At 39.6% G+C, this 21,035-nt stretch overlaps 6 protein-coding genes across 10 annotated transcripts; 2 read left to right on the top strand and 4 right to left on the bottom strand.

The window, feature by feature from the left end:
- Positions 1-251: 251 nt before the first annotated feature.
- On the bottom strand, positions 252-1,880 carry LOC131683590 (uncharacterized). Of its 3 annotated transcripts, XM_058965695.1 has the most exons (3): positions 640-1,880; positions 489-583; positions 252-422 (listed from the first exon to the last, which is right to left on the bottom strand). In XM_058965695.1, exon 1 carries the CDS (start codon positions 1,841-1,843, stop codon positions 863-865), a length of 981 nt encoding a protein of 326 aa, XP_058821678.1. In that variant the 5' UTR covers positions 1,844-1,880; the 3' UTR covers positions 252-422; positions 489-583; positions 640-862. The 3 variants fall into 3 exon arrangements, with proteins under 3 accessions (XP_058821678.1, XP_058821677.1, XP_058821676.1); XM_058965694.1 differs by having other exon boundaries at positions 489-1,880; XM_058965693.1 differs by having other exon boundaries at positions 252-583.
- Positions 1,881-1,949: 69 nt separating this feature from the next.
- Positions 1,950-7,445, bottom strand: LOC131680535 (uncharacterized). The gene is made up of 3 exons (XM_058961251.1): positions 7,225-7,445; positions 2,113-7,168; positions 1,950-2,029 (listed from the first exon to the last, which is right to left on the bottom strand). The coding sequence occupies exons 2-3, from the start codon at positions 6,818-6,820 to the stop codon at positions 1,950-1,952; spliced, it is 4,788 nt and encodes a 1,595-aa protein (XP_058817234.1). The 5' UTR covers positions 6,821-7,168; positions 7,225-7,445.
- Positions 7,446-15,439: 7,994 nt separating this feature from the next.
- Positions 15,440-16,287, top strand: LOC131683589 (single-pass membrane and coiled-coil domain-containing protein 4 homolog). The gene is made up of 2 exons (XM_058965692.1): positions 15,440-15,603; positions 15,749-16,287. The coding sequence occupies exon 2, from the start codon at positions 15,814-15,816 to the stop codon at positions 15,994-15,996; it is 183 nt and encodes a 60-aa protein (XP_058821675.1). The 5' UTR covers positions 15,440-15,603; positions 15,749-15,813; the 3' UTR covers positions 15,997-16,287.
- Positions 16,288-16,696: 409 nt separating this feature from the next.
- On the bottom strand, positions 16,697-18,050 carry LOC131683587 (programmed cell death protein 6). Of its 2 annotated transcripts, none has more exons than XM_058965688.1 (2): positions 17,907-18,050; positions 16,697-17,854 (listed from the first exon to the last, which is right to left on the bottom strand). In XM_058965688.1, the coding sequence occupies exon 2, from the start codon at positions 17,825-17,827 to the stop codon at positions 17,303-17,305; it is 525 nt and encodes a 174-aa protein (XP_058821671.1). In that variant the 5' UTR covers positions 17,828-17,854; positions 17,907-18,050; the 3' UTR covers positions 16,697-17,302. The 2 variants fall into 2 exon arrangements, with proteins under 2 accessions (XP_058821671.1, XP_058821672.1); XM_058965689.1 differs by having other exon boundaries at positions 16,697-17,849; positions 17,907-18,046.
- A 785-nt stretch (positions 18,051-18,835) lies between these two features.
- LOC131683586 (S-adenosylmethionine mitochondrial carrier protein homolog) lies at positions 18,836-20,100 on the top strand. Of its 2 annotated transcripts, XM_058965687.1 has the most exons (4): positions 18,836-18,890; positions 18,962-19,104; positions 19,165-19,841; positions 19,894-20,100. In XM_058965687.1, exons 2-4 carry the CDS (start codon positions 19,045-19,047, stop codon positions 20,003-20,005), a joined length of 849 nt encoding a protein of 282 aa, XP_058821670.1. In that variant the 5' UTR covers positions 18,836-18,890; positions 18,962-19,044; the 3' UTR covers positions 20,006-20,100. The 2 variants fall into 2 exon arrangements, with proteins under 2 accessions (XP_058821670.1, XP_058821669.1); XM_058965686.1 differs by lacking the exon at positions 18,836-18,890 and having other exon boundaries at positions 18,898-19,104.
- Positions 20,012-21,002, bottom strand: LOC131683588 (uncharacterized). Its single transcript, XM_058965690.1, has 2 exons — positions 20,504-21,002; positions 20,012-20,444 (listed from the first exon to the last, which is right to left on the bottom strand). Exons 1-2 carry the CDS (start codon positions 20,687-20,689, stop codon positions 20,238-20,240), a joined length of 393 nt encoding a protein of 130 aa, XP_058821673.1. The 5' UTR covers positions 20,690-21,002; the 3' UTR covers positions 20,012-20,237.
- Between the last annotated feature and the right edge of the window lie 33 nt (positions 21,003-21,035).

Raw genomic sequence — 21,035 nt, 5'->3', positions numbered from 1 at the left:
CTGGACCGCTTTTTAGTTGGACCTCCGCTAGTAGGACCATTGTCCATCTAAAAAGCATCCGAACGTCAAAATCTCATGTCAAATTAACGTTGACAATCAATCTGACAATATTTAGAGATGTGAATAGATGCATTTACACTGCCACCATCTCCTTTGGAGAGTTTTTGACATTTGTCAGTCGGTCCAACTAGCGAATCAAATTCGTTAGTTGGACCAGGCTGTGGCCCAACTAGCGAATCACGACTGTTCGGATTAATCACAAACCTTTTTTATAGCAGCCGTATTCGCGCAGCTTAAAACTGTAATTATTATTCTTGTTATATCTATTTATAGTGGTATACAAATGAATTCAGCTTACATGAATAGTTTCTCTCCAAATTAATCCTGATGTCTCAACCTTCCTCGACTTACGACACCGACTCCTATGTTCAAATCAGTAATATAAGTTAACAGCTTAATTTTCCTGTTTTGTTTACTTTTTTACTCACAGATAACGGGCTCAATCTACACCAATCCTACGGTAAGTATTTCCTTTCAGGCACTGACGAATTGCACGCGGCTGAATGTAATTCACCTGTAGGGCCTAATTTGCCGCGATAGTTAGATAGATCTTCAATTACATTCGAATTGTTTACTTACAATGTAACTTTAATGCACTGCCAATAAACTGTTTCAATCCACTGAAATTATTAGTAATTTTCACTTGCAAATAACTTTAATCCTCTCGACTCACTTTTTCTTGTTTACCTTTTTTCTTCCTTCTCTATGCTACCCTTTGACAGCTATGTTTTTGTCCAGCGATCGACTAAGCGTTGGCCCAAGGTAGTGCTACAACAGGTATGCCCAATATGCCCTGCGGTGCTTACATAGCCCCGCCCTGTAACACTGGTGTTGGCTCCGCCTTAACGCCAGATTTACGCTCTCTCACTTCAAGCACCGCCAATTTAGCCACCGGTCTTTTCATCTCACCTTTTGTTGTTCTTACCAATGCCTGCCTAATCCGGCCATCCTTCGACTTGAAGACGGTAGTAACGATCCCACGAACCCAGCCTTTACGACTGTTCTCGTCCACAATGTACACTATATCGCCTACTTCAACCGGATCTGATTCGTCATGCCACTTGCTTCGCTGGTTCAGTGTTGGCAAGTATTCCGAGATCCAGCGCTTCCAAATCTGGTCTGCCAAATGTTGTGATCGCTTATACGAGTCACGCAACGCTTGAGCTTGATCGCTTTTTCGAACCGGCTGTGTTACATCACCCGCCACAGAAGAGCGCAGGAAATGATTTGGGGTTAGTGCTGCTTCCGCTCCTAACTCTATAGGGATATACGTCAACGGTCGCGAGTTTACAAGATCTTCTGCTTCCGCCAACGTGGTAAGAAGAATTTCATCCGTCAACTTCCGCCCATCATCTAGCTCACTGAGAGCTGCCTTCACCGAGCGTACCAATCGTTCCCACGCCCCGCCCATATGGGGTACTGAGGGTGGATTGAAATTCCACCTAGTAGTAGCATCGGTGAACGTCTCGTCGCAATCTGCATATATCCGTTTCACAACCTCCTTACTCGCACCTTTAAAATTTGTACCATTGTCTGAAAAGATTTCTAGTGGAGCTCCCCGCCGGCAGGTAAACCGTCTTATCGTCATAACGCATGCTTGCGTCGTTAGACTGTGAGCGACTTCAAGATGCACTGCCCTCGTCGTTAAGCATGTAAACAAGGCGATCCAACGTTTTTCCGTTCGACGTCCTACTGTCACTAGCACTGGCCCGAAATAGTCGATGCCTGTAAAACTGAACGGCCGCTTGTAGGGCGTAATACGCTGAACCGGAAGTGGTGCCATTCTTGGGATCACTGGGCTGCTCTTCCTGATCTTACAACGTACACATAGTTTTACTACACGCTTCAGCTCTGCTCTGAGATGCTTTATACAGAACCGCTGTCGCATCTCATTTACAACCGTTTCGGTGTTCGCGTGACCCATTTTCTGATGGAAATATTCCACTAGCAACGTAGTTATGCGATGTCCCTTCGGTAGAATGATTGGACAGCGTAACTCAAACGGAACGAATGGAGCATTTTTTGTCCTTCCCTCCATTCTTATTACGTTACTATCGTCCAAGAAGGGAGACTTGTCGTAAAGTTGGCTATCTTTCTCTAGTCGATAATGGTCTGTATGAGTAAGTTGTTGATTTTTCATGAGTATCTTCACCTCCTCTTCGTACACCTCTGCTTGGGCCACTCGCCACAGGTAGGATTCAGCCTTCTGGTATTCCTCACGCTTTAATGGTACTGCGACAACAGAGTGATGCACTTTCGCGAGTTTCTTCACCTTTTCTGTTACTGGAAGTGCTTCGATACTCAGCTTTGCAACCTTTCGCTGACAGTTATAAATGAAACGATATGCACATGCCACAGTCCGAACTAGAACCTTCCATTTAGAGAAGCGGAGAGGATCGACGATTTGCTTCAGGACTAAAACGTCATGAAACAAATGAATGGCCCGAATTTCCTCCAACACGTTCGGTACTACTTGTGGTTGCTGCTGCCATGTTTCTTCGAACTGATTTAAGAATGCTCCCTGGAACCATGGAGTATCGGATTCAAATCGCCGTCCCGCATGCCACTTAGTAACGTCATCTGCCACGTTGTGCTTAGTAGGTAACCAGCGCCACTCGCACTGTTTTGAAAGGGTATGGATCTCTCCAATCCGAAACGCGACAAATTGTTTATATTTTCGCTGATCGGAGTGAATCCAGGAAAGAACAGTTCTAGAGTCCGTCCAAATAAACCGCTGCTTAATGGGCAGTGAATGAGTTTCCATAATGGTGTTCATCAGCCTTGATCCCAGAACCGCCCCTTGTAATTCTAGGCGCGGGATCGTCAGTTGCTTTAACGGAGCTACCTTTGACTTCGCCATTACAAGTGAACAGTGCGGTTTTCCAGCTATCAAAATCCGGAAATATGCAACGCAGCCGTATGCGTTCGAGCTAGCATCTACAAATACGTGCAGTTGTAGAGTACTGTAGTCCGGCGCCTGCCCTTTCACGAAGTGATACCGAGGTATCCTGATTCTTTCGATTTCCGGCAGCCGCTCAATCCAATTTCTCCACTTCATCATCGATTCCTCGTCTATCTCCTCATCCCACTCGCAGCCTCTTCGCCAGAGGTCCTGTATCAGCATCTTTCCGTAGATGGTGAATGGAGCGAGCAGGCCTAGCGGATCGAAAAAGCTCGTCACGCAACTCAGTACCGCTCTTTTAGTTGGCCATCGTTCACCACTTATGAAAGGTATCAGTTCGTCACGCAACCTCGTAGAAAAACAAAGCTCGTCGCTCTTCGGATTCCATACAATACCTAGAACTCGCTCAGTCCCCGTATGTTTGTCTTGATGGAAATGAACTTGCTGTTCCGTCTTTGCTTCACCTAGCGCCCGTAAGACGTCATTTGAACTAGCCACCCAATTTCGGATGTCGAAGCCTCCTCGAGAGTGAATATAACGAACGTCTTTGGCTCGTTTTATCGCTTCTCCCACAGTGTCAGTGCTGTCAAAATAGTCATCGACATAGTGGTTGTCTACTATGGCCCTCGACGCCTCTGGATACTGTGAGAAGAATTCGTCTGCGTTCTTGTTTTTCACAAATTGAGCGGAACATGGGGAACAGGTTGATCCAAATGTAGCAACATTCATAACATATACCTCAGGACGCGCGCAAGGATCATTTCTAAACAAGAATCGCTGAGCTTGCTGGTCCTCTTTTCTGATGAGCAGTTGGTGATACATTTCTTTTATATCACCTCCGAACCCGACCTCTCGTTCCCGAAAACGACAAATAACGGACGGTAGAGATGTCAGCATGTCTGGTCCGGTAAGCAACTGGGAATTTAACGAGACTCCACCAACAGCTGCTGCTGCGTCCCACACTAGACGGAGTTTCTCCGGCTTCCTGGGGTTTATAACGATGTTTAATGGCAAATACCACACCTTGGAGGCTGGATGTTCATGCAATTCTTGGAACGTCGCTTTGTGAGCATATCCTTTCGTCAGATAATCAGCTATTGTGCTTCGCACCCTGTTGTACAGAATTTCGTCTTTTAGAAGTCGCTTTTCAAGTCCCTTCATCCGTCTCAGGGCCATGGCATAGCTGTCTGGAAAACTGGGTTCGTCCACTTTCCACAACAACCCCGTCTCAAAGCGATCACCGATCCTAACCGTTGTGCTATCCAAAATTTCTCTCGCTCTCCGGTCTTCGGACGATTCCGGCAGTAGTGCTGCAGTAACTCCTGCCTCTTCCAACGCATAATGCTCTTTCAGTAAGTCGTGCAACTCTTGATTGGAAACGCCGCCACAAGAATGATGACCAACAAACTCTTCTTTCAAATCGGCGCTCCGTATCGGACCATATACCGTCCAACCTAGCTTCGATTTGACCGCTATGGGCTCATCGGGGCGTCCAACTCGAGTCTCGAGTGGAGTGTACAGGTGAAGGTCTTTTAACCCAATTAATATTCGAGGAACACTGTGTTTACTATCCGGTACTGGCAAGTCTCGAAGATGCACATACTGATTTGCAACTTCTTTCAAATCCAGCGTCTGTTTCGGCAATTTCAGCTCCTCTACAGTGTGTGCGTCCTGAATCTGGAAGCGCTGGGTGGAACCTCGAGCTGAAATCGACAAATTCAACCTCTGTGAGTCTTTTTCCACCCGAGAAACGCCTGCCGTCCATGTTACACGAAGCGGTTGAACAACACCTTTCGTCTTCAACAGTTTCGTCAAAACATTCTCAACCAGCGTGTATGAGGAACCTTCGTCGAGGAAAGCTATCGTATCTATCGCATACTTCCCATTGTAGAGTGTTACTGGGACCGTGCGAAAGATCACCGATTTCTGCTGGAATCGATGCACATTGCAATCAGCGTAAGCTTCTTCCGGGTGTAGAAGCGGATTGTGCGATTCACTGCAGCTGCCGACATTGCAACGAAAACTGAGTTTGCAAAGAGAATCTCCGTGATCATTCAAACAATTTTTACACAGACTCCATTTTCGTACCGTCTCCCAGCGCATCGCCAGATTCAATTTACGAAATTCGGGGCAGTTACGGATGCGGTGATCTGACCGAGAGCAGATTTTGCACGGCTTCTTTCCCTCTACCTCGCGCCGATTATCAGTTTCGGATGCGCAATGAGCATTTAAGAATTCTTCGCGCTCTTTCAGTTTACTCTTCCCGCTTCTTGGGTTACTTTCAAGTTGCGAAAATCCTCCGCAGTACAACGTGGCCTCGCTGGCATCCCTCACAATCTCCGACAGAAAATCGGATAATGTTCGAAGAGTTACGCGGTGCTTCCTTCGTTTGTAGCGCACCCACTCCATTTTTGTACTAGCTGGTAGTTTTTCTACCAACTCTTGGATCAGCATAGGGTTTACCAAGTGGTCTTTTAGATCACTTGCTTCCAAATGATCGACGAGTTGCTGCACCGTCATACCGAAACCAATGTAGGTCGCCAAACGATCGGCCTTGGGTGGTTCCGCCTTCCGAACTTTGACCAACAGCATATTCAATAATTGCTCGGGCCGTCCGTACAGCATCCGAAGAGATTCGATGATCTGAGGCACGGCATCTGGCCATAGCAGGCGACTTCGGACTGCTTCTAATGCTTGACCTTTCAAGCTCTCTTGCAACCGTCCTAGGTTTTCGACGTTAGAGAACCCACAAGCTTGGTTTGCTGTCTCGAAACTTGAGATAAACATCGGCCAATCTTCTGGCCGCCCGGTAAATGTAGGAAGCTTCTTGGCTAAAAACTGCCTGGCCGACAACTGGGCTCTCGTTGGGCCCCTTTCCCGGCGAGTGTCTCGCTGTGATCGTGATCGTATGGAGCACTCGCTCTCCGCTTCTGACTCCGAAACATCATCGAGATTTGAATGGCTTCCTACAGATTGTGCTGGCGTGTTTTGCTTTGTATTCAGTGTCCCCTGACGTTCAGTAGGTTCCGATTCCTTCGAATGACTTATTTGCAACGGTGGACGTTGCCCGGGTTGCTTTGGGGTCGAATGTTTGAGGTACGCTCCCCGAATATCACCCAGCTGTTTGTTACCCGGGTGATTTTCGTCATTCGTGGTTGCTTTTGCATCAAAGGCCTCTCCAGGCTTCTCTAATTCGCATATGGCTTGGCTCCCTTCCGGTGAATTTGCTACCCGCCTCATTCGCAGCTGTTCTAACTTGCGAGTCAGTTCGGCTCTAATCTGCTGTTGCTGCTTATGATGCTCTTCTTCTTCTGCAATCGCCATTTGCAGACTCTGCCTTTCGAACTCGAGTTCCATCCGCCGCTTTTCACGCTCTATCTGCTGTCTCTTTTCAAACAGCTCTCGTTGTACTTCCAGCCGTCGCTTATATAAGACCCTTTCCATCTCCATTTGTTCTTCCTGCCTTTTACGAGATGCCTCTATCTTCTGCAGCTCTAACTCCTGGAACGATAATGTGCCTGTTTTCTCGGGTAAACTCTGCAAAACCTCATCCGGAACTGTAGCAGGATTAACGACTGGTTTATACGTTCCCCCGCTTCCTGCTTTATCGTTATCTGCGGCTGGCACAAGTTTGCCACTGTCTTCCGCATTTCCATCATTCAGCTTGCTTTTGCATTCTGGACAGCTCCAAGAAATATCACCTACCTCGCTTCCAACTTCGGCACATCCAAAGTGAAACCATCTTCGGCAACAGTCGCAGGCGACCATTTCATCCTCGGCATGATCCGGCCGGTTGCAGACCGCACAGTTGTAGCCAGTTACCTCGGTGTCGTTTAGGTTAAAAACAGCTTTATTCATTTTTAAGTTTGTTCGGATTAATCACAAACCTTTTTTATAGCAGCCGTATTCGCGCAGCTTAAAACTGTAATTATTATTCTTGTTATATCTATTTATAGTGGTATACAAATGAATTCAGCTTACATGAATAGTTTCTCTCCAAATTAATCCTGATGTCTCAACCTTCCTCGACTTACGACACCGACTCCTATGTTCAAATCAGTAATATAAGTTAACAGCTTAATTTTCCTGTTTTGTTTACTTTTTTACTCACAGATAACGGGCTCAATCTACACCAATCCTACGGTAAGTATTTCCTTTCAGGCACTGACGAATTGCACGCGGCTGAATGTAATTCACCTGTAGGGCCTAATTTGCCGCGATAGTTAGATAGATCTTCAATTACATTCGAATTGTTTACTTACAATGTAACTTTAATGCACTGCCAATAAACTGTTTCAATCCACTGAAATTATTAGTAATTTTCACTTGCAAATAACTTTAATCCTCTCGACTCACTTTTTCTTGTTTACCTTTTTTCTTCCTTCTCTATGCTACCCTTTGACAGCTATGTTTTTGTCCAGCGATCGACTAAGCGTTGGCCCAAGGTAGTGCTACAACAGGTATGCCCAATATGCCCTGCGGTGCTTACAACGACTGTATATTGCGATTAGATCGTGGTGACGTATAGCACAAAGAACAACTGACATTTTGTTGAAAACAAACAAATATTCTGTTGAATTTTAACAAATGGGTGCTTGGTTTGGTGGAACAAATTTTGTTTTGTTTCAACTATATTTTTAATTAGACTTCAAACAAAGGGATTTATTAATGCCAACAAAATAAATGTTCTCATTAAAATAATATTTTAGTTTGAAACAAGCATTCTTTAAGTTTAAAATTCAACAAAATGTTTTATTATTTCAAAAAGGCCTCATTCTTCTGCGTGAGGAACTCAGCAGACCAGAAGTCGCATCGGATTTTTATATTGGTTAGAAGAAATAAACGGAATAACAACAAACGAGTTTGGTGATGCTTGCACATTTGCAGTGTTACCTGTGACCTGTAGCCTGGTTGCTAGTTGAATTGTTTTCACTGAATTAAGATGGTGTCTCTTTGTTATTCTAGTCTCTTTAGTTCACGTAAACGACACTCGTATGTAAGTCCCCATAACCCAAACACGAAAGCTTCTATTTCGGAACCCTTCATCCAGATCTTTTCTAGCAGGAGAAGGATTCGTTAACCAATCGATACCGGGCGTGCACGGGACTGTTTTACGAGAAAAATTACTTTTAAAAAATACTCACAACCACAACCTATACGCCTTTCTTTATACAGTCGTGATTCGATGGTTGGGCACTTTTTAACTGGACCACTTTTTAGATGGACCTCCACTAGTCGGACCTTTGTCAAACTAAAAAGCATCTGAACGCCAAAATCTTATGTCAAATTTACTTTGACAATCAATCTGACAATATTTAGAGATGTGAACAGATGCATTTACACTGCCAACATCTATTTGGAGAGTTTTTAACATTTGTCTGTCGGTCCAACTAGCGAATCGAATTCGTTAGTTGGACAAGGCTGTGGCCCAACCAGCGAATCACGACTGTACCAAGATAATGCGGTTTGTTCAATGCAAAAACAATATTTCAAACTTTGGCAAAAAATCTTTTAAATTTTGCTGTGCAATGGAATTCGTCTCCAAAAGCAACTTTCCCTGTTATAGATGTATTCACGCAAAAGAATTTTGCATGTTTGATTCTATAAATTATTTCTTCATTTTTAATCGATAAAAATTCTTTATTGTGAACCAAGGAATTTATTAAACCAAACTTATTTTTTTGGTTAGATCAACCAAAATATCTTTTGAATCAATCTTACAAGTTTTGTTATCTGTGCTTTTCGAAGATCGACAAAATTATTGTTTGTTCCAAACAAATCAGTGATTCTAACAAAAGCATGCAGCTAATTGATTCAAAAGGCTGAATGCATTACATCAACAGTCCTTGTTGAATTGAAACAAATAAAAAATAAAAGTTGCTACGAAGAAGAAAACTTTTTCCACGTGCGTCAATGCTGGAGAAATTCGCTATTTTTAAATCAGGGAATTCAGATTTCGGTAAATTCTTATAGTGCTCAGATTTTCCGGACTCGAAGGGCGCAAGTGCAGCTTGAAAATAATCATGATGTCGCACAAAGGTTAGTGAATAAATTAAGTCGAATGCACACGGTGCGGTTTAGGGTGCCTTCCTCTATTCCAGGACTCAAACAAAACACCCTGTGTGGCTTAAAAACGACAATCGCAGAACTGAAAACACGTCACCGCACCAGAGATAAATAATACCCGTTCGAGAGAGCAGTTTCCTGTACTTCACCATCTCTGGTCCAACAGGAAGACACAGCGTATTCGTGCGCCTTCTGCAATCTTTTTGGAAAAGCCGAGACTCTGAAGCACTACATTATAGCGCATATCTGGAATAAACCACGCGCACTGTCAAAAGTACTACATAAAGGGACGGTGATTGGAATCGTATGCGCTGCATGTAATAAAATTTCATTTAGTTCCAAGCAAACCTACTCCGGAACAGGTTTGGAATCCCTTATGGATTCTCGCTCAAATGCAACAAACGATTGAGTCGGAATCGGTTGTTGCCTTTGAGCTGGAACTCATAATGAATCCATTCAGAATTCCTAACCGATCCCGGAATGGGTTTGACTGGGCCATACTGCATCCATTCAGGATTCCGAAGCGGTTCCAGAATGATTTGACTGCGTAAAATTAAAGCGTTTGTAGCCTGTTTTTAGAGAAAGGCCAATAAATCAATGGCAAGTATTTACTTTGTGAGGTTCATTTCATGATGTTATCTGTTGTCAGCGAGTAATGGTTTATTCTAAATTTGTCACCATGACAGTTGGCCTTTGGTTCCTATTAAAGAATAGGCATATTTTATATACAATAAAATTGGTTTTGCTTCAATATATGCTACGCATTGATTCAAATATTTGTTATGTTTAAAACAATAAAAGATATTATTTGATTTAACAAAAATGTTTTTTGTATTGAACATTTGACATGCATTGATCCAAATATTTTATTAGTTTTATTCAACAAAATGAGCTCATTGATTCAACAAAGTTATTTGTTGTTTCGATTGTTGTTATGATAAAATCAATAAAAAATTTTGTTGGTCCAACTATTTTCCATGTTTGATCCAATAAATTCTTCAGAATTATTTCAACAATTGTTTTATTTATATAAACATGTATTTTTTATTGAACACAGAACAACTTGGTAAATTTATTATTTCAATCCTCATATTATTTGACATTAAAAATAATTTTTCTGCGTGTTGTCAAAGCAAGTCGAACGATGTGGGTATAACAAAATTTTGCAACCATTGATTTCGAATCATAGAAACTGAAAATTTTGAGTTGCGAGCCACAGTAACTGTGTTTTGTGGAGATACACCTACAACTCATGAAGCATTTGGTCTGGACCAAATAATTTCTGTAGAGCATAATAATAACCAGCATTTCATGAGAAACCCACTGCAGTTTCCAAATCGAAATGTTAACTAGTACAAATTGCAATCTCTTCAAAACGGTTAAATAAAACCAACAGCATGCGGGCGACCGAATGTATTTCAAACATGCTTAAAAATTTCCATATTACTCAAATTTCGATTTGGATGCAATGCATAATTTGGTAGGAGTAATACCTCTCATAGCTCAAGGTTAATTAAATAGTTCACAGTTACCAAGGAGCTTTCTTTACAAACAGGATTCACAATTTTCCAAAGAAATAGTCAACAATTGCATCGCTTTTCGTAACTATAAATACGTTGACCGTGAAAACCGCCCATCACCAAATATATATCAGGAGCCATAAAATGAAACAACTTCTCAACATTTTTGGCTGCTACGAGCTTTTGTCAGGAAAGTCAAAGTTCATCATCACCAGTTGTGTCGGAAAACGCATTTGCCTGTTCCAGAATATTTATCTTTTATAAACACATAAATAAGCTGCATCATTGTTTCAAATTAATGTATCCGACAAAGCGGAAATATGAATCCATTGTCTTTCTTTTGAGCAAACAACGAACCTTTGAAAACAGAAAGCTTCCTTTGGCAATTATTTAAAATATTTGCAAAAGTTCAGCGGGACCTCTGCGAGATCACTTGATGTATGTATGTATCGGGAAAACCAAATATTATCTGGTTCACGGCTCACATAAACACCAGGCTTGCTATTTCGCGAATGTCCGTTTCCTGAGGCCTCAGAAAGATCGTTGATATTAACAAATGGTTTTTCCGAAAGTTGTAAATTAGCAATATTTCAGCTCTTACACTGAAAAATAATGAGGTCAGTCAAATTATTCTCCTATTTTATGTCATAATTGGGTCATTAAGCTATATATAGTTTTCCGTTCCATTCGATAAATTTTAGGTCCAATATACATAATATAACATTATTTCAAAAAAAATTCGTTGTAATACGTAAAAACGATTTTTTTTTGTTTTTTAAAATAAATCTTATGTAAACTTGGCAACCATACATAGGAAAGCTGCGATTGTTAACATCTGGTCTATCAGGACAACACCCAAAATGAAAAAAAACTATATGCAATGGCAAAGAGAATATGTAAAGAGACGCAGAGTGAAAATCAGTCAAAACGGCAACACTCCCTTTACCATGATTTCAACACTAGAATTTTGGCAACCGCTTCTAATGGCAGCACTTTAAATGACTCCTATTATATTTTGAAAACAAACCTTTTGTCGATCGTTGTATTTGTTTATCAAACGATGTGCATTTCGAAACAAAGAGATGAAATAATTCTAAAGCTTGTTTTTACTCATACATATACTCTAGAATGCACCTTACAATCACGATTGCACTAAATTCTGACGGAAATTCAAATTTCTTTTTTGATAGATGTACAATACTTATCTCCTCCAACTCAGGCATGAGTAATGTTTATTTACATTGCACGATTGGTCTGCTCAATAAGGTATTTTTGGCTTCACACTATTCGTCTCTTTCCCTATTCTCTTTGTGCAATGGATGGTGTTTATGTCAAATAAAAATAACCCTCCGGGAAAACCGAGAAAACATGCTCTATTTTTTTCTGACAGGGCATCATTTGTCGTGAAATTCGATATGTCAAATCCTTCCTATAGTGTCAACCCAAGTAACCATAAGCATTAAGCCATTCACGCAGAAAAATTATTTTTAATGTCAAATAATATGAGGATTGAAATAATAAATTTACCAAGTTGTTCTGTGTTCAATAAAAAATACATGTTTATATAAATAAAACAATTGTTGAAATAATTCTGAAGAATTTATTGGATCAAACATGGAAAATAGTTGGACCAACAAAATTTTTTATTGATTTTATCATAACAACAATCGAAACAACAAATAACTTTGTTGAATCAATGAGCTCATTTTGTTGAATAAAACTAATAAAATATTTGGATCAATGCATGTCAAATGTTCAATACAAAAAACATTTTTGTTAAATCAAATAATATCTTTTATTGTTTTAAACATAACAAATATTTGAATCAATGCGTAGCATATATTGAAGCAAAACCAATTTTATTGTATATAAAATATGCCTATTCTTTAATAGGAACCAAAGGCCAACTGTCATGGTGACAAATTTAGAATAAACCATTACTCGCTGACAACAGATAACATCATGAAATGAACCTCACAAAGTAAATACTTGCCATTGATTTATTGGCCTTTCTCTAAAAACAGGCTACAAACGCTTTAATTTTACGCAGTCAAATCATTCTGGAACCGCTTCGGAATCCTGAATGGATGCAGTATGGCCCAGTCAAACCCATTCCGGGATCGGTTAGGAATTCTGAATGGATTCATTATGAGTTCCAGCTCAAAGGCAACAACCGATTCCGACTCAATCGTTTGTTGCATTTGAGCGAGAATCCATAAGGGATTCCAAACCTGTTCCGGAGTAGGTTTGCTTGGAACTAAATGAAATTTTATTACATGCAGCGCATACGATTCCAATCACCGTCCCTTTATGTAGTACTTTTGACAGTGCGCGTGGTTTATTCCAGATATGCGCTATAATGTAGTGCTTCAGAGTCTCGGCTTTTCCAAAAAGATTGCAGAAGGCGCACGAATACGCTGTGTCTTCCTGTTGGACCAGAGATGGTGAAGTACAGGAAACTGCTCTCTCGAACGGGTATTATTTATCTCTGGTGCGGTGACGTGTTTTCAGTTCTGCGATTGTCGTTTTTAAGCCACACAGGGTGTTTTGTTTGAGTCCTGGAATAGAGGAAGGCACCCTAAAACGCACCGTGTGCATTCGACTTAATTTATTCACTAACCTTTGTGCGACATCATGATTATTTTCAAGCTGCACTTGCGCCCTTCGAGTCCGGAAAATCTGAGCACTATAAGAATTTACCGAAATCTGAATTCCCTGATTTAAAAATAGCGAATTTCTCCAGCATTGACGCACGTGGAAAAAGTTTTCTTCTTCGTAGCAACTTTTATTTTTTATTTGTTTCAATTCAACAAGGACTGTTGATGTAATGCATTCAGCCTTTTGAATCAATTAGCTGCATGCTTTTGTTAGAATCACTGATTTGTTTGGAACAAACAATAATTTTGTCGATCTTCGAAAAGCACAGATAACAAAACTTGTAAGATTGATTCAAAAGATATTTTGGTTGATCTAACCAAAAAAATAAGTTTGGTTTAATAAATTCCTTGGTTCACAATAAAGAATTTTTATCGATTAAAAATGAAGAAATAATTTATAGAATCAAACATGCAAAATTCTTTTGCGTGTTGCACTATATTGGCTATACATTTGCACTAATGTTGCATTGAAACTCCATTACAGCATTAACAACGCAATAAAGCTCTTTATTAGCATCAATAATGCATAACTGCACAGCCGACATATAGCATTATAGCTTGCTCTATATGCGTATATAAAGCTGATATAACGCGTACATGCTTCAAGGATCTTTAAAGCATGTAAGCTTTACAAGTGCATTTAATGCCATTATAGAGCCAATAAAAAGCTGATATAATGCTATTGTAATGCTGTGGGTTTATTTGTTATGCAACTCTTCTTGAAGATTATATTCGGCATATTTCATTTCAATCGAACATATGCAATATGGTCCACGAAGCAAACGCAGCGCACTTACCGTGAAGGACGAGGCAAGGTACCTCAGTTCGAGACTTACTAAAGGTAATTTTCGTAAACATTCATATCATGTGAGAACGAAAACCCATTAAGGATATTCATTACAATGCATTAGGACAGAGTCAATTACGGTTTTAAACAGAATATTTTATTTTAAAATTTTTCCTTTTTGCTCATCATACCGAAAGGAAACATAAGAAATGGTTTTAAAACCATGGCGGACAATGACAACCAACTGAAGCTTTTTAATAGCATTAGTAGTGCCAATATAAGGCTTTCAAATTTGACATTTGTACGCTTTTGCTATATAATAGCATTAGTACTGCAGAAACGAGCTGTCAATCTCCGCACAGTAATAGCACTATATTTCGCCTTTTCTGGCATAATATCGGCATTAAATAAGTATTTAGGGCTTCACGGCTTTTTAGGACAGCTTTATATGTGGATCTAAAGCAGATATTAGGCTACGTTATAATGCTTATTGGTTACTTGGGAAATCCAGACTGTCAACATATTTCTTTATTTTAAATTTTAAAATTATTTTCACGTTTCCTGAGTTGGAAAAAAACATTGTTGCAATCACGAAAATCAGCTTTATCGATGTAAGTAATAAAAAACGACTTTTTTCTCATTTAATGACCCAATTAGGCTAGACACAGTGAATAATCAGTGCATCCAGGTGATTATCAACAAAAATAGGGAAATCGGTTGCTAACCGTAATTTTTTCTTCCCAGCAAAGGTTTTAGTTTTCAGACTAGCTTCCTTGCCATCTATCCAGTACGATATGCATTAGAAGCACAACTAATATAAATTTCATCTAATTGTTTTCGCTAACAATTCCGATGACGCCCGCTATTCGAATGTGTACGCACTAGTGTGCTCAATTATCGCCTTGGCTATCATTCAAGAAGGACTCGAAGAGATTCCCTACTAAACATCTTATAATTCAAGAGCCTAACGACCTGTGCAGGGTATCATCCAAACAATATGTGGAATCGTAGGACTATATGGGTTAAAGTTCGTGTATATTTTTATTAGGGTTCTCCTTGTAATGAATGTTCTTGAAAGGACTCGTGCTCAATTGGAATAACGCTGGTGATGTTGGGTAGTTTAAGAGATTCAGTTTCGTCAGTCAAGAGTAAACAATAATTCAAAGTATGAGCGGACACTAGAAGCTTGTTGTACCAAGGACTCATATCGAGGGAACAAGCTTATTCGAAAAAGTGATCCGTCGTAATGCAGAATAAGGCTAATTGTGCCGTGAACTATCTTTATATAGAGATATCTTCGAGAGTTTGAAGTCGGAATAGTCAGTGGTCATGAAAATCTAGTACTGCACAACATTAAATAACTGTACTAAAGTAACGCGGCATCTGAATTTGACAAGACACCGTGACTACTGTTACATTCATTAGCCGATCGTTGGATCACGTTCTGTACTTATCATAAATAGTTAATGTAGTTGATACAAGCGGTTCGACACGTCGTGCTTCACAATTCCATACGCAAGAGAAAAAAACGCAACTAAACAGCTGTGATATTTAAACAATTAATATAGGTTGAAATCACCTGCAAAACCTGCACAGGCTAAGATTTGATCGGTATGTAATTATCGCTGGTTATTTATTTTACAAAATCGCATCCGTTCAGATTCGCTACCACCATTCCAGCGTGGCACTTTTAAGTTACATATATTTGGGTTCTAATTGTAAACCCAGATACAGTTATGTTGTTTTATGTTTACAGGTTTGCCGTGCGACGCTATCTTATCGCCGTTTGAATAACAATAGTTCCATTGAATCGGTCTCAAGATGCGCAAACTACGAGGAGGACAAACTCGCGAAACCCGTAAACAGAAACAGGAACGCAGGGAAGAAAACATGAAAATCCAACAGCAGCTGAAAACAATTGTTCTGCCCACTTGTGGAGTAATCTTTCTATGCATAGTAGTGTATGTTTTTCTGAAAACACGCACACGCATTGAGGAGTTGTAGAAAGGGAGCAAGCTCATTTGCTCGTTCCATGTATTTTTCCGCAATACTTTTTATAGTATGACTTATAAAGATTCCTTATTATGTTTAGTATTAAGTATGAAGCTTTCTTCACTTTAAACCGCAATTCCGTTGTCACAGAAACATAAAAACTGCATTTGAATAGGAGAAACAAGAATATAAACCCAGTTGTACAAAATAATGCACTTTTGCGATATGCTCTAATGATAAAGAGAAAATATATTTAAATTATCGTCGGATGAATACGGAGCAGAGAACATTATCTCGTTGAAACTTTTTTCGTTATTTTTACTAGATGACTATCCACTATTACAAAGGCGCAAAGAGCGGATCAATTTTTTTTTATAATTTCTTGTGTGTGTATTATGCCAAAATTCGTATTTTAACCCGTAGAGTATCACTCATATTGTGTGTCACACTAACGCTCGATTTAGCTTTAATTTGAATGGTAGTGTAATTTAAGAACCTCAATAATGTGTTAAACCAAAGTAGACACCTTCCATAGCATCTTAGAATATGAATACTTGTGGAAATTTGCTGTCCGTAGCTAGATTGATGGTTCGACTTTGACACCCACGTCGGAAAAACGTGAGATTCTGAATTCATTGTCATTTGTATTAAACGAACGATTTCATATACCAGGCTTTCGGATACGGGATGAGATATTCTCTGGAAAACTACAGAACTGTTGAGAAACTGTATTTAAAAAAATATTCTGTTGTAAATCACGTAAACATATTTCATAGAAAAAAAAAACAGTTTGGCAACTATTTAATGATTTGTTCTTATATCCGATTATCTGTATAGCTTATAAGACAGAATAACGAAAAGGGTAAACCTGTAACTATACATATTGTAACATTGTTGTACTGTTTATAACATTTCCTCTCGCAACAAATTTTGGATGGTGTATACGTAACAAAGGTATTCACGTGTTAACATGATTCATCGGTTTACATTTGGCTGTAAGGAATAGGCTGCCATGACTCTTGGAAAATGTCGAAAAAAGATATAGGTACATGTGACACCAGTAATAAAGAGATAAATTTAATCGGAAATGAATAATAAAAAGAAAAGGAAATGTAGTATTTGAGAAATTTGCTCAACAGGGATGGAACAGTACAATTTTTAACTTGCCCTATCCATACTACACCTGCGATTTAACAATACAAGCACTGAATAATCGACGAAATACCATTGAATTCTGAATTCAAAATTACTTTTAGTGATCGTATAAAAATAAACGTTTCTTTTTCATCATATGGACGTGCAGTTTCATATCAATAAATTAAATTTTCAGACTGAATACCATATTAAGGAACTGTTCGTAATGAATCGTTATTACTCCGTCCTGATCCGTATCGTACTGTCTAAAAGCGGAAGTCAGCGTATACAAAATCACGCAGCATTGGATAAAATCATCAAACAATATTGTGCCCTTGCCGTATCGATCAAACTTTCTGATCAGTGTATCGTACAGTCCATCTGAGAGACGGTATCCGAATGCAGTCAAAGCCGCTTTGAGTTCATTTTTATCGATGTTGCCAGAGTTGTCCGTATCGAATGAACGAAAACAATTTTGCCAATCGGTCACATACTTCCAGAGCGCACCGAAATCCTGAAAGTTGACACAACCCCGGTTCGAACGATCAAACATACCGATCATTAGTCGGACGGTTTCTGGATTGAACGGGTTCCACGTTCCATTAGATAAGGCCTGCTGTAGTTCGTCGGCTGAGATGTATCCGCTTCGATCTCGATCGACCTTCTGAAAGATGTTCCACAGGAACTGCTGATCTGGCATGCCGGCCATTATTGTGGAATGGTTTGACTAACTACGCTTTAAAGTAATGTTTTATTAGAGTAGAGCACTTGTAGCATGCAATACTTACAAATGACGTTCACTTTACTAGTTTCATACGCAAAAACAAATAAAACTTTTTAAAATTCAATGTTCTCTTCGCTTTCCTGCAGCTTTCACTTATGACGTTTGTGACTCATCTGTTTCATGACCAGGGTGGCCAGAATTATTTTTCAAAATTTTTAAAATGCGTCTTTTCTCTGTAATGTTAGTATATAGGGTATATAGCGGCCCTCACACGTTCAATATTTTTGACAATACTAGAGAGTATTGACAAAAGTATTGTACGTGTAATGAAAAAAGTTTTATTGACGATGTGCATTTCAAATGGGATTGACGTATTGAAGCAATATCGTCACTACTGTGTATTAACAAAAATACTATTCAATACTGCAATATTATGCCTAACCTGGGACGGGAATTGCGGATAGATGTTTTGTTTACTTCCTGTTCACTATATATTTATCCTTCGTCTCGCATAGTCTATCTTTCTACCACACATGTTTTGAATGGACCGGCCGCATTTATCGTTGTTTTTCGTATCCACGGATCATGCTCCAGCCTCTGACGTGGTACACCTGCATAAATCAAGAAAAAAAAGTTATTGCGTTTTGAACTGCAAGTACTATAATCTCGACAAACATATGATAACGGCCTAAAAGCCAACTGTCAAAATCCACTTTGAATGGAAATTCGAGACAGACCGTTACTAGTCGAACACAGTTCAGTTTATGAAAGAGAAAAATTTTCTCTTTCGTTTACTATCAACATCTGTGATTGGCGTGTAACGGTTTGTCCGGAATTTCCATTCAAAGTGGATTTTGATAGTTGGCTTTTAGGCCGTAATCATATGTTTGTCGAGTAATAGTGAATTACTATTGTACGACGCATCGATCGATCTGGCCACTCTGCACATGGCCAAAACATGACGTTAAAAAGACATGTTGTTTTGAAATTACTTTTGGCGTTACGTGCGTTAGGACTACTATCTTTTGATTTTAGTGCACGTTCACAGGTTTCAATTTACTCATTCATCTTTACGATCTTGTGTTCTGATCGTTCTGATGCATTTTCTTATCCTTATAGCTGTACAACATGTGAGTAGTTGAGTTTGAACTTCTAGTCAATTTTTACAACACACGCCTGTGTTGAAGTCGTTAAACCAAAGCATGACACTGGAGACTAAATCCCTTTCAAAGATGGATTTCGTGTACTGGACTTCTCTGGTTGTAAGTTTTTTTCAATACTGCAGAAAAAGGAATTGCATATCATATCCTATTCATTTTTAGTCTGGTGGAGTCGCCGGATTAGTGGTGGATATTGTGCTATTTCCAATCGATACAATTAAAACTCGTCTTCAGAGTGAACGCGGTTTTATTCGGTCCGGTGGATTTAGAGGTATATATAAAGGTTTGGCACCGGCTGCGGCTGGCAGTGCCCCTACGGCTGCTCTATTTTTCTGTACTTACGACGGGCTCAAATCTTATCTTGGTCAGTTTTGTTCTAAAACCCAGCAGCCGTATGTTCACATGATTTCCGCCGCCAGTGCTGAGATCGTTGCTTGCCTTATTCGTGTTCCAGTCGAGATTGCGAAACAACGTAGACAAGTAATATCGCTTAGATATAGTACGTCGTTGGAGATTTGGCTCCATGCACTAAAAACGGAAGGCATTCGTCGTGGACTGTATCGGGGGTTTGGCACAACAGTAATGCGCGAGGTTCCATTTTCCTTCATTCAATTTCCATTGTGGGAATACTTTAAGCAAAACTGGACAGCGGTGACGGGAACCGCGCTAACTCCTTTCACAGTAGCCATTTGTGGAGCAATCGCAGGTGGTATAGCAGCCGGTTTAACCACTCCGCTAGACGTTGCTAAAACCAGAATCATGTTGGCGGACGAGAACGTAAGCAAGTTAGGTGTTAGTAGAATCCTGCATGGAATTTACAGGGATCAAGGAATTAAAGGGTAAGGCTGAATATAAGAGATGATACCTATTCAAAGATATATTTTATCTCAGGGTTTTTGCTGGTTTCGTACCTCGTGTATTATGGATTACCCTTGGAGGTGCAATCTTTTTTGGCTTTTATGATCTTACCGCACGGCTGTTGAGTTCGGATCAAGCAAAATAATTGTACTGTTGAGATATTGCTTTTATTAGCACTAAAGCATATAGTATTTTTTAATAAAAAAAAATTAAATTGTTTAACGAATAACAATAAACCAAGAATATTATGTTATTATTTGGTGTATGCTTGCCTGGGATGGGAATACATATAGTTTCATAATACTAGCTAGCGCCTTAAATATACAAACTTAACAAAAGTATGGCAAATTGAAAGGAGCGAAAAAGATTTCCGTCATTCAGGCATACAATTCGTTGCTCCCGGTATACGTTTTGCAGCTATTAACTCCTTTGAAATATGGCTCATCGAGACGCAGTTTGCCTTTAAGCAAGTGTTCCGTTTCCAAATCATCGTTATCCTCCAAGTCGGACGAATCAAACGAAAAACTTGGTACGTGAGGACGCTTGGAAAAAATCCTGTCCTTTTTACGTGCCATCAAATAAACCTGCAAGTTTTTGTTTTAATTGTTTATATTTACCCATTAATTGAAAGTTTAATGCTTACCATTACTGAAAGAAGCATCACTGTAATTAGCACAGCTAGCGGAATAAACAGAAAGCTAAGACTTTCTGAATTTCCAGAGTGTGAATTTCGGTCGCCAGGAATAATTGCCGTCTCTATTATCGGTTGTACTGTGGTCTTTAGGACAGTTCCCAGCGATAAAACCGTTTGGTTCAAAGTAATATTCATAATGGACTTGTTTACACAATGATGAATGCAATTTATAACTCTTTATCGGAAAATTACACTATTTTTACCTATGAAGCTACAAACGAAATCATTTTAGTCCACCGTTTTTAATTTTATACATTCTTTCAAAGATTGAACTACTTTCGACTGTTAATTAGATTTGTGAACACAGAGCGATGAAAGTAACCGAACGAAGGTTCAAAGTCTTCCGAATTTTCCTGCTATCTTCAGTTCTTATCTGACTTGTTCTAAATACTTTGAAGGCAATTACTTTCATACAGCAGTGAATTTGTCAATCACCAAAACGTCGTATGGTGGTGCACGTTCTCAAATTTAATTTGAGAGC

This window comes from Topomyia yanbarensis, chromosome 2 (genome assembly GCF_030247195.1).
Source record: "Topomyia yanbarensis strain Yona2022 chromosome 2, ASM3024719v1, whole genome shotgun sequence".
NCBI classification, from domain to species: Eukaryota; Metazoa; Arthropoda; class Insecta; order Diptera; family Culicidae; genus Topomyia; species Topomyia yanbarensis.
Note: the sequence above shows the minus strand (reverse complement) of the source record. Positions and strands in the feature narration are given on the sequence as shown.